The sequence below is a fragment of the Haliotis cracherodii genome, unplaced genomic scaffold (genome assembly GCF_022045235.1).
Source record: "Haliotis cracherodii isolate W230 unplaced genomic scaffold, xgHalCrac1.p SCAF_5, whole genome shotgun sequence".
Taxonomy (NCBI): Eukaryota; Metazoa; Mollusca; class Gastropoda; order Lepetellida; family Haliotidae; genus Haliotis; species Haliotis cracherodii.
The window spans coordinates 53,894,908-53,907,529 of record NW_027266308.1 but is presented as its reverse complement, the minus strand read 5'-3'; the positions used below and the strand labels follow the sequence as shown (position 1 = coordinate 53,907,529).

Below are 12,622 nucleotides of genomic sequence, written 5' to 3'. Positions count from 1 at the left end.
ATTACTTCTGATGGCACTGACTATTCACAATGTGTTGTCAGGGAAACGCATTCTGTAAGATGTGACAGGTTATATAATTAGGTTGTTACTGAATGTGTTCTTTTGCATGTCATGAAACAAACACACATTTGTAAATACAACTGAAAGACGTCACGGACCACCCGATTCTTTGATATTACTATTACAAATCTGTGATGGTATGACAGATTAACTGTTGTAATTTGAAAAAAATCGTGTGGTCTGTAACTTCTGAAAAAGAAGTTCCTTGCTTTAAAATGATAACACTGAGGGATGTTTTAATAATTTGCTTTAATAAATTATCAGGATTGAAATCAAGCAACTGTACAGAAACTGACACTTGCTGCATGAACACTGCCTCAAATGATACAAGCTGGATCTCACACGCAAGAGACAGACAGCATACACATAGTGAATCCAAACCAAACTGCAGACAAGTGAGTTCATATAATGTGTTTCAACTTGTACAATGGCATCAATAATATATCAGGAATAAATTTCATATTTACTTACTTCACAAATCTTTGTATTACATCCAATAATCAAATTTAATATCTACCTGTCTGAAAGGGGTAATTAAAATATCAAAATTGATTTGTTAACAGAAAGAATGTCAGTTTGAAGTGTATGAAGTCAACTTTAGATAGACATGTGGGAAACTCACAATAATTCTTGGTCAATGTCCAGTCTTGTACTCACTACAGGACAACCTTTAATACATGATTCCAAATACACCATTACCTTGCAAACAAATACAAATCTAATGTCATCAAATAATAAATAAATGAATGATTGAAGTACCCCAAGGAGCTACATCCTAATTCCTTGTGAGTTTTCCTTATGTCCATTACATTACATTAGCATGTTTTGATTGTACTGGATCTAGCAGTCTCTGCCAAAGGAAGGGAGGATTCAGTCTACATTCAGCCTATCACTCACATCCATAAACCTGTATACCAGTCCATCTTTTGCTGTAGGTACCTACGTCAAACACATGGTGTAAATATAGTATTAATAAGGGCAGCATCTCTCTAATTCCACATCCTCAATGAGAGAACTTATAGTATCACACAACATAGCACTTCAATGTCAGTTACAGCTGGTTTCAATGTTGAAATATTCAGATGAATGTAGGACTTGGTACCCATGAAAGGTGTTCACTTCTGTGGTAGAATAAATAGTTTTTTTTTTTATACAAGTACTTATATTTCCTTATTACCAATGCCCAATAACATGGCAGTTGTGACTGACTCAACTGTGAGGGAATCAGTGGGTTGTCCAAAGGGTCAGCATGATAGGACAACAAGGGCAGCTAACACAGGGAGGCTCACAGAATATTTGGTTTTTGTAAGAAATCCTTGTAGTATCGCAGCCTGACAGCCAGTATTGTGGCAAACATGTACGAGATATCCAGAAACAGGTATGTGTACAATATCTAAGCAGGCTAATTGATCCATGGTGCAAGTCATACTATTGTCGCTGATCAGGACAACAGTAGTTGATGTGGTAGTAAAAGCTTACAGGAAAATCAGACAATTGCACATATTCCAATCTGAACTTGTGTTGGACGTATTGTCAGTCCATGTCTCAAGTGCAGAAACTGTTGCTATTTACATGTCCTGGTAGAACAGGTCTGAAGGCGGACCTCAGTATACTCAAAGCAACTAGGGCCACTTTTAACATATCAGATTATGAGAGAACGCTGCTGAACAAAGACGACACAGACACTGGGCATGGTCCTACTAGTATCCCGCCTGCCAATCAGCCCACTCACCCAAGTGCAAGCTCCTTACATCTTCACATCATTAACACAGGAAGGACGAAATGTAACCGGGCAGCAGTGCTGCAACAAGGATCTCCTGAATTATATCAACATAAACATCTGACAGAAAACAAAGTTTTAACAATATAAAGTTAGATCACAGTCCTGCTGCTATGGCTAGGTCGTTGTGACCTAGTTTACCAGGTCAATATGACCTGCTCTCATTCGTTCAACCAATATTGGCATCATCCTACCTGATACAATTTAATATTGCAAGTTAGTTGTATGGAAACTGAGGGTACCCATGCATCTGATCGCAAATCAACACAACTGTTACCTTGCTTAATAAATCACAGAAGCATGTTATCGAAGAGCATGATACATAAAAAGACACTGAAAGCACTTAATTGAACTGCTAATTTTAAGTTTAAAATTGAAAATATTTCTGTTATTTAAGAATTTGGCTATAGAACATGAAGACGAATATACAGTTCAATTTAATACCAAGGCAACATAAGCTGATCAAGATATTTGAAGGGTTTCTATCCAGAGAGAATATACCATGTCAGGCTCTTTTTCAGTCGAAACAGGGGAAAAGAGGTTATGCATGTCTCACATAAGTTACTACATGCACCGAAAAACATGTATTCTTTTTGGGATGGAAAGTACAAATAAATTCCTTTTGATGATTAAGAAACTCTGCTCAAAAGAAAGACTTACCAAAAATACGATTTTTCGAGCAAAGGGATAATATGTCTATGAATTTTATAAGCAAAGCAATCTATTTCAATGTTAATGTTTCTTGCTTAAACAAAACAATAATTAAAAACATGACTTTTTGCGAGCAAAGAAAGTCATATATTATGAATTTGATAAGTAAGCAAAGCTAATTGCTTCAACATTTACTTTGGTTGTAGTGTCAAGACAATATCCCTAATGCTTGTTGAACAGAAGCATCACAGCAAGCATCAATTCTGTAGCACAGCTGTGATGTAGAAACCCATCTAACTGAGGACCTTAGATCCACACACCTGTCCTGCATAAAGTGATGTAGCTTCCAACACAAGCTTGATTCATACTTTCTAAAACAGGCTACAGCCATAATGAAAACTTCCTAATTATTAGTGGTTAATGAGTTACATTACTTCAATGTGTAGATGCAGATCTCTCAACCTAGCTGAGATGTGGGTATAAGACATATATGTTGAATATATCGATGTCTGACCAAGGTACACAAGCAGCAAGCTCTACGACAATCACCACGACGTTGTTGCACACAATGAAATCAATGATGATAGTGAAGTCCCACAACATAGGAAGTGGCAGCTGGGTGGTTCTGGGTAAGGAACAGCGGCAGTGACAGCCAGTGATTGAACCATCTCCCATGTTGTTGACGATGGCTCCACCTGGAGGGCTGGCCATCTGTTGTTCATCCATCTGTTCATCCATCTGTCTGTCTGGGTATTATGCTGTTATCAAACTACCCACACAGTACTGCGAGCGGGAAGATTCCTCAATGAAAGACACAAATAACGCAGTCAGCCCAACTTCAAGATACACAGTAGTATAATGCATGAAGACACTACTGATTACTTCAATTCCCGGCAATATGCCCTCACTCCATCACCGGCTGCCCAAGGTTTGTTAAGCCACATATACATATCTGGCAATAATTCATCAATAAGACAGCGTGATCAGTGTGTTTCTCTTGTCAGCCAGGGCTGCTGACATCAAGTCTTCTTGCAGCCAGCAGCCTCAGCTTTGCATCAACAGTTGGGTTGAAGGACTGTACAAATATATATAAACACATGATAAAGTCTAACCAGGCAAGCTGCTCATCAAAACAGCTGGCCAGGTAAATGTTCTGTACTAGCTGTCCTCCCTCGCATCCTCAAGTCACCCACAGACCGCCTACTTTCCTGGAAGTACAAGTGAGCAAATATTAAATGTCATTTTTCCAACACCAACCCTTGACACATTTACAAGAGATCCTGTTTGTTTGTTGCTTAACGCAGCACTCAGCAATATTCCAGCTACATGCTGTCTGCAAATAATCGAGTCTGGACCAGACAATCAAGTGATTGACATCATGAGCATCGATCCACGCAACTGGGGTACGATGATACGCATCAACCAAGTCAGCGAGCCTGACCACCGGATCCTGTTCGTCACCTCTTACGACATGCATAGTTGCCTTTTACGGCAAGCATGGGTTGCTGAAGATCTATTCTACCCTGGATCTTCACGGGTCCTGATAAAACTGCTCATGATAACATACTTGAGAAGCATAATAATGAATCATGTGTTTTAACATTTCACACTATCTTTGTCAGTGTTAGTTTCAGGTTAGAACAGATTTATAAGTTTCAGGAAAAGACATACATTGAAATAGAAGTAGATGTACTACCTCCACTGATGAATCTGATAAAATGATTATCTGTGTAAAGCAGTATTGTACTTACATGTAACTTGTCATCATTACTGCTGATTAAATTGAGAACTGACATGGAGCTTGCTCTTTTCATACTGCAAAAAGAGAGAAATCTGCATGAACAGGGAGGTGTGACCAGCTGGACTGAATGCTTACCTTCATCTCCTTCAGCTACAGCCCCTCTCCACAAAATAAGGGAGAGAGGGGAGATTTGTTGCAGACACTGCCGGCAGAGAGCATTAAAGCCATTTTCAGGTCTTGGTGTGACAATGTTAAATGCCCTACATATAACAGTAACCTATATCTTGTACTGTCAACATTCTTACTCCACATATTTCGCTTCCCCTCAGTACTCTGTAGTTTCATCTTTCACACACAAACCTGACAAGTGCTTTGAATCCTTCAGGTTCACAAAATGCATCAACAAAATTTGACTCCATGGTCATTATTGTGTATTACAGGCCTAGACTGGACTGACCAGTGATCACCACTGATCTACTTCATCAGGATTCACCAACGCCCGTCAAGAGACAAGTTGAAATTTTGTCGTCCTTAGGACAACAGGGACATCACAGTTTTAGTTGCCTCTTAAGACAAGCACTGGATACATAGAAACCAGAAAGCTAAGATGAGGTTGACACTGATGCAAGACACTGTTAAATTGAATCACAATGACAGAAATACAGTCCCCTGCATGGGTGTAGGGTAGTGTTACTACAGCTATGATTTATTATATATTTAACAACTCTACATAATTAAACATGTGTAAAAACTTGAATAAATTTCCATTTCAACAGGAAGAATTACATTCTTTCCAATGACAGCAAATAAAAGAACAGTTGCAAATCACACAGAAAGATTGGCCTATTCGAAGTTAAGACCTTTAAAGCAGTGATTACATGAATCGATTAAGAATGCCTTTTCACATTCCTACTTAATCTGAAATGCTATTGTGAGTCTTAATGTTAGTCTAGCTTAAAGCAAAAAAATAATGTCAGTGCAGAATGACAATCTTGTATAATGGGGGCATGGTCATGGTGGCATCATGTGAGTGGTAGGACAGGGTTCCGTATTCAGGGTACTTCAGGTCATGTGCACAGTACAAGCCTCCTTCCTGTAGATGTGTATGTATAGTGATGACAAACGAGGGAATGAATTTAGAAAAAAAAGCATTTTTGTTTGATATCAACCCTGAAAGAAATACTTGCCAATGCCTCAAATCTCAAGCATCCAAAAGCTATGTGATGAGAGTCTTAATGTAAAATTGTATTTGGTTGATGATATCTGTATGAAGCATCACCATGCTATGACTAAGGTAAAACAGTATTATTACAGCATGAACTAGTAATGAGAAGCCCTTGAGAAATGTATGAATGTTGCAAACCACGCAAAGCTGGCTGATGAATGAGCAGGGAATTGTACATCGGATGATTCACGCTGGATATGTTACACAATAAACAAACACAACACAAACACACACAAACAATTCATAGTAGTCATGATAAGTCTTAAAATTAAATTATCCTCATTTCAAAATCTTACTTCTCCAGGTGTATCATATGGCAATGGAGGAACTTTAATATTAATCCTTCTTTTACCTCCTCTGAAATAAGCCCTTATGAGTTGTGCAAATCATCTTGATTTGAGTCACTTGAAATCAGTTCCTTTGTTAAATGTTTGATGGATGAGAAAACATGGGGCTGCAGTGATGAACAAAAAGCTAGGATGTGCTGTGGATGGGCGAGATGAAATGGCAAATAAAAAACGAAAGAAACATCATACGTGTTTACTCTCTCGTTGGCATACCATCCCCGCACATACCAGTTGAGGCTGAGACAGAACAGTGCAAAATCAATTTGGAACTGATCCCTTGAACCAGTTTAAACAGCAAAGAAAAACACTGAATATGACAAGATGAAATGACACTATTAACACACGCATAGATATCTGAAGTAGCATCCTATATTGACTGCTTTCAATGAATAAAACCCTTTAATGTAGCATTGTACAGCTAGCTTCTAGTTGCGACACATCTGTAGACAGCAAGACATTTCACACCAACATTGACAGAGCACAGAACTGATTTTGTGTTTGTGAGACCCTTATCTGTACTTGTGTCATGTAGATGTAAGGCAAGGCTAGAGACATGTTGTGTTGCCATGACAACTGGCAAATGGATGTACCAGGGTGCTTACCTGCCAGAATTTTCGTCACCAGGCGCCTTCCCCTTCAACTTCTGCACCAGTTTAGCACTGCTACGTTTAATGGAAGCACGCAGTTTAGAGAACGATCCACTGCGCTTTAACTTTCCCGTCTGATGGAGGAGGAGTTAATTAAGATGGGGTGAATGTGTTGGTTAGATCATGTATGTATAAGGTTGGAGCTGGCTGGGGCAGCAGGCTCCACACAGTGCCTGACGACTCAGTGACAACAAGCTAAGCCAATGTTAACCGAAAACATGCACTGTCGGGGTTAGTGAACACTCGTGGAGTCAAGTCCATGGAATGGCTTGAGTAAGTCATGTGCACAAACAAGGTGTGGTCTACCAATTTTCTCGTGTTAACTTACTTTATGAAATCATAAGAAAGCCTTGCCAAAACTGATGTATTTCAAGTGCCTCGAAGTGGAATAAAAAACAAATCATTTGTTCCATGGCTCATTTCCAAACACTCAGTTACATCAAGTAGAAACAACAAAATGTTCAAAGAACTGTCCTGAGTAACAATACAGAGGCAACTATTATTCAATATACCGGTATGCAAGTTATGCTTATGATTGCTTACAGGATAGCTTTAATGTAGAATACTGCGTCATGGAAGAAAATAAGTGGTTCATTCTTTTTTGCACAACTTCAGATAAAGAAGCAATGTTATATTTTTCAACTTATCTCTAAGACTTCCAAGTTTGATACTGCATATACTCAAGATCCTTCAGATAACTGTCCAAGAAATAGTAACTGTACATCAGCACGTATGCCTGTTCACTTAAACCTGAATTCCTGGTTTGAAGTCCTGAGTGCTTGGACAAGAGTGATGTTTTCACTGAGCCTTCAGGCACATGCAGGCACAGAACTCAAGAAAGAAATACTAGGAACAAAATACATGAATACTGTGTTGGCATGCAAATATAGGACAGCCAGAATGAACTAAAGGATGTAGTGATACTGAAATACATGCCAGGACAAACGCCAGCAGGTATTTGACTTTAACACTTTAAATTACCAGCACAATGAAATTTACATCTGTAAATCACCAAATTACTGGGATTTTACTATAAGTTAATAAGAGTGACAGTTAATCTACGCCTACCACCTGTCTGATGGTGAGGATAACATAAGTCGGGTCTACTACGCAACAAGTGCCATGCAGCGGCAGTTGCAGCAATCACCGCGGACACAGAACAAAGGTGGTATGAGTACCATTGTTGACTCAGTGTGCCAGCTAATAGGACATACAAGGGGTTTATGATGAGGGGGGTTGTGTAATCATTTTTACCCTTACAGGCAAACAAGCTCAAGCTTCTTCAGAAAGGAAAAGAATTTCAAGTGACTGACTGTATCAAAGCTACGATAGTAACAGATCATTAAATGAACATGCTGATACCAAAGACAAGAAGACTGCTTTGATAAGAAATGTGCTTAGTTATCAGCGAGATAACAATTGTTAATCACATGTTTCACAAAATATATATTCTTAACAGCAAGATTCAATGAAGAGCAAAGATTCTTTTCAGTTATTTGCTAGTAAAAGCAGACACGCCAATTCCAGAAGACAATTTTGAACTGTTAGGTAAAATCAAACACCGTGGGTGTGCATTAGAGAAAACCTAAGTATGTGGGAAAGCGTGGAAAAACAGGTAAACGAAACAGAAACACAAATCTGACAGGCCCTATCTTGTTGGATAACTAGCAGCCACTGAGAAAACATGCACCGGCAGAAAACCTTCCAACTCAACAGCCCGTCACAAACTCAGTGTGCAATAACTGCCAGATCAAGGGATTTTCCTGGACATTTTGGTTGTTCCAGCATCCAGCCAATATTTATTAGAGTATAGAAAAGTGGTACAAATGAAACATGGATAAAAGGAAAAGTTCCTAAATATTTCAAAACTTAACACCATTTAACGTTCATGCAAGGCAACAAAATACAACCGGCAGAAGTCTAAAGAGAAATGTTTATCATGCAAACTTTTCACTGGTCTTTCTGACATGATCTGACTAGTTGGAGACGATGTGCGTTGCACATGCTGTGAACAGTGGGCCAAGGGAAACAATCACATCTCTCACTACCTTGTATCTCTATCATAATGCCTGTCTAGAGAGAAATTCAAGGGTTTTCTGCATCTGGCTGGTCATTTAAGCCTTTCATTCACTAAAAGATAAGTCCAAAACATACAAATAAGCTTGCACAACTAGCACAAAGAAGCCTGGGCTTGAGTTGTGGGTCAGAGTTGTCTGAGTGCTAGGTGGGACGTTTCACTGATACTGGTGGCTGATGTTGTGTTGGAAAGTTTTGCTGGCGGCGTAGGTACTCATACTCACCCAGCCCTGGTCTGTGAGGGCCGCAGAGTCGCCCGACCACTGCATTTTGATACTCACTTCGTCACCAATGTCAGTTTTCTCGTAGGCTACACTATCCATAGAGTCTCGCCGGAGGTTCTCTCTGCTCATCGAGCGCTTTCGCTCTTTGGGAGACTGCTCTTTATGATATTCACTGCTTAACACATCCGCTATTTTCGTGGTTTTGACTACGTCCAGACCCTAGCAGAAAACCAAAAAGTTGACATGTTGGGGGGTAGTTTGTACCTATGACCCAGGCAAAGTGGTGAAGGGCTGGCCACACAACACTGGTATTGTCACGTCAGATAGAAAATGTCCCTAAAAAGAGCTAATACAACCCAACTTATGAAGGATGCATAAATTGTGGAACACATGAGGTGAACATAGCCCCATATCCGGAGTGTGAGAACGTGAGTGGGTGGTGGCCAGGCCTGCACCAGGGATGATGGGTAGGGCAGGAAGGAGTGAGGGTCCAAACATAATACAATGGGGTGAAGAAGTGGAATAATCATGTGGCAAACAGAATTAGTAAATGAAAACTAAAGAAAACCAAAATGCTACAAAGCAAGCATTTAGCACCGCCACCAGTATACTTCCGTTGAGAAACAGCAGCAGTGTGTGTGTAGTATCTGTGTGTGTCTAGCCTTGCCTTGCCTTGTTGTTGGAGTGTTGGACTCACCTTCCCCGGGTACATACAGAGCTATATACTTGCTGGTGAGCGAGGAGGGACAGACAGAGTTAGATAACAGCTGACATCTCACACAATACACCATATAGACACACCATGTATCATACGCCTCTACAGCAAATACTATCAACTCTCTGAAACAAACATCTGGTTTATCATCATAACTTATAAACTTTGTGCAGTATTATCTTCACGGTGACAAATTGGAGCTTTCAGCAAGGAAGGAAGGAAAGAACGTTATTAAAGGCACATCAGCACTTTTTCAGCTATTCACAGTGACTGATTGTTTGAAAATACCCAAAGTAGTAAAACAACAAACTCAGATAAACAACACTGTACACCTTATGCATTTATTTAAAGCAAAACTGATGATACATCTATTATAAAGATTGGTGTCCACGTATTTGGTGTAAAACTTGAGACTCCATTACGACACAACATTAGTTGACAGAAGATGAGAATGACGATACACAGCTACAAGTATGGAACCATCAACCAATGTGAAGTTTGAACCCAGCCTTGATATGAGAGGAAGCTGGAACCTATACCAAGGGTTACATGCTGTGACACTGTGGGACGAGATATGTTGTTCAGTGATATTGGAGTGTGTGCATACAAGTGTCATCACCGACGTGAAAGTCCCACAGCTAATGTTATATGTGCAAATATGTTGACCATTATTGAGGTTCTATTTCATAGTTGCTAAATATTGCCAAGATAAGAGAATAAGTGCAGAAACCTCAGAACATAATGAGGACACAGTGTTGAATGACTTGTGCACATGGGTCTGTAGGATAAATCCTGGGCCATCTCTGTGGCAGTAGGAACTGACATGTTAAATCTTGGGGTATTCAGCCATGAAACTAGAAGTATTTAAGCTACAAAGATGATGAATGGAGGGACTACATGTTGAATGATGAATGAAAGTGTATTGATGAAATTGATGATCATCCGTATGTACTTCTGTAATGAGATTGGCTGACACGTGACATCGATTCAGTGTTTCTTGTGAGTGTCTCTCAGTGCGGCCGCTGACGGACTGACCAACGACCTCCACTGCTGAAGTTCTGTGATATAAATGCTGTCATCCGCTGTTTGACAGCCACAACTAGGTAGGGCTGCAGATCTTACCCACAAATAGCTGGCTTTGTCAGGCTTTCTTTACATTAACAGAAACAGTAGGAGCCTTTCACAACAGTCTCTTGCGAACAGGCACTTGATCCCCCAAACAGCATTTTGTAGCCATTTGCATTATAAGGTCAACTCCGTGATGAGAGAGTTGATCTGCAGCGCCCCCTGGTTGGAAGCAGAGAGATGCTCTACTAGATTCTGTACACACCTACAATAATTGTACGCATGTACAGATAACAACAATAAAAAGACAACACCTACACTTACATTCTTTTTGGACCTCATGGCACACTCCTCCAGAGTCTCGGCAGCCTCATACTTGCCCTGTCGCCGGTACAGCGCACCAAGGTTCTTCAGGGTTGTTGTAACTGTCGGGCTGAGGGAGAGAAGACGGGGAGGAGGTGAGCAACTCCTCAAAGCATCACATCAAATTTCCAGATTCCTCATCTTACAAGTATGCGTCTTGAAATCATTGTTGATTTTTTTAAAGCTAATCTCTGACATGGATATGAAATGAATTGTTTGATAGGCATTACATAGAAGTTGATTAGAGAACAAAGTAGACACAATCATTGCTTGACAATGGTATAAGGATCTATACTAAAACATTGCCTTTACAGTAAACAAAGAAGTTGTTGACTTTGTCATGGATATGTAATAAATGACAACAAGATATGGACGATCAACTTCTTTCTTGCAATTGTAGCAATGTTTTGATGTAGACTCTATAGTATCTGTCATTATTATTTTAAACATCATGCTCAAATGATACAATTATATCCTGATTTTTGTAACATACTGTTTCTAATATTAGCAGTATTACCTATCAACTTTAGCAGCCTTGTGCCAACTGCCATACTCTGGAAGTGGGGATCCATCCTTGTATTTTCCCTGTGACAACAGACAAAAAGAGCTTAGTATACAGGAAGTAAACAGTCCAGTATAACTGTATTGCAAATGAAGTATGCAACAGTAAACATATGTAGCCACAATGACATGTCATTATGTATAACATGTGGATACACTTCAGTGAACAAACAGTGACATGGACTCACTTTGTTTTCTTCTCGCTCTTCTGCCCTCATCCAGATAGGCTTGTTCTCTCCTACAATACAAGTCACAAGTGGTTAATACCTACATCTGAACATGCATCATCCATTCTTCATCTACTCACAGTCATAGCAATACATTGGAATACTTCCACATCTTCTGTTCATTGCACTTCAAGTTATGAAAATATGCACACTAAGTGAGAGTGAGTATGGTTTTACACCGCTTTTACCAATATTCCAGCAATATCATTGTGAAGTTACAAGAAATGGGAATCAAACATTGTACCCATCTGGGGTATCGAACCCAGATCTTTGGCACGACGAGCAAAGGCTTTAACCACTAGACTACCCTACCGCCCTTACATACCAAATGAATATAACTTATATTACATATTAAATGCTTCTTTCTTAACACAGAGAGCTAGTTATGTTGACAGTGTTTGAAATTAAGGGGTCAAGCTTGAGGTTTACTGCTATAATATTCGATTCCAAGGACCCTAAATGTTTGATTTCACAAATTTGGGGTTTTGACCGAGGCCCCAATCACTACCACTCTTAACGTTGACAGTGAAATAGAGTGAGTGAGTATGGTTTTACGCCGCTTTTAGCAATATTCTAGCAATATCACGGCGGGGGACACCAGAAATGGGCTACACACATTGTACCAATGTCAGGAATCGAACCCTGGTCTTCAGCGTGACGAGTGAACGCTTTAACCACTAGGCTATCACTACAATGAAATAGAAGTGAACACATATGCAGCTTGTCCCACAGTCGTACCTTCCACCTTGCCGAACTCCTTCTCATGTGCGCGGGTGAGGACCTCCTTGTACAGAACCTCGGCCTGCTTGTACTTGCCCTGCTTCAGGTATGCAGAGGCCTACAAGAAGAGGGGTCAGGGTCAGGGTCAGGCATAGACCTTCACACAACACAACACAACATACATGCAATATAGGTAACCCATACTCTGGCTGAGAAATAT

At 39.9% G+C, this 12,622-nt stretch overlaps 1 protein-coding gene across 16 annotated transcripts in view; it reads right to left on the bottom strand.

The window, feature by feature from the left end:
* Positions 1–290: 290 nt before the first annotated feature.
* The window catches only part of LOC139442587 (kinesin light chain-like), a 45,976-nt gene continuing 33,644 nt past the window's right edge, over positions 291–12,622 (bottom strand). For 8 of the 16 annotated variants that reach the window (XM_071223435.1, XM_071223438.1, XM_071223434.1 and 5 more), the window contains 9 exons: positions 12,421–12,520; positions 11,644–11,693; positions 11,412–11,479; positions 10,850–10,964; positions 8,752–8,970; positions 6,407–6,525; positions 5,994–6,041; positions 4,243–4,306; positions 291–3,699 (listed from right to left, as the gene is read on the bottom strand). In XM_071223435.1, the coding sequence (XP_071079536.1) occupies positions 3,619–3,699; positions 4,243–4,306; positions 5,994–6,041; positions 6,407–6,525; positions 8,752–8,970; positions 10,850–10,964; positions 11,412–11,479; positions 11,644–11,693; positions 12,421–12,520 (864 nt within the window). In that variant the 3' untranslated portion in view covers positions 291–3,618. The remainder of the gene's footprint in view (positions 3,700–4,242; positions 4,307–5,993; positions 6,042–6,406; positions 6,526–8,751; positions 8,971–10,849; positions 10,965–11,411; positions 11,480–11,643; positions 11,694–12,420; positions 12,521–12,622) is intronic. The other 8 variants (XM_071223433.1, XM_071223432.1, XM_071223431.1 and 5 more) reach the window with 7 other exon arrangements.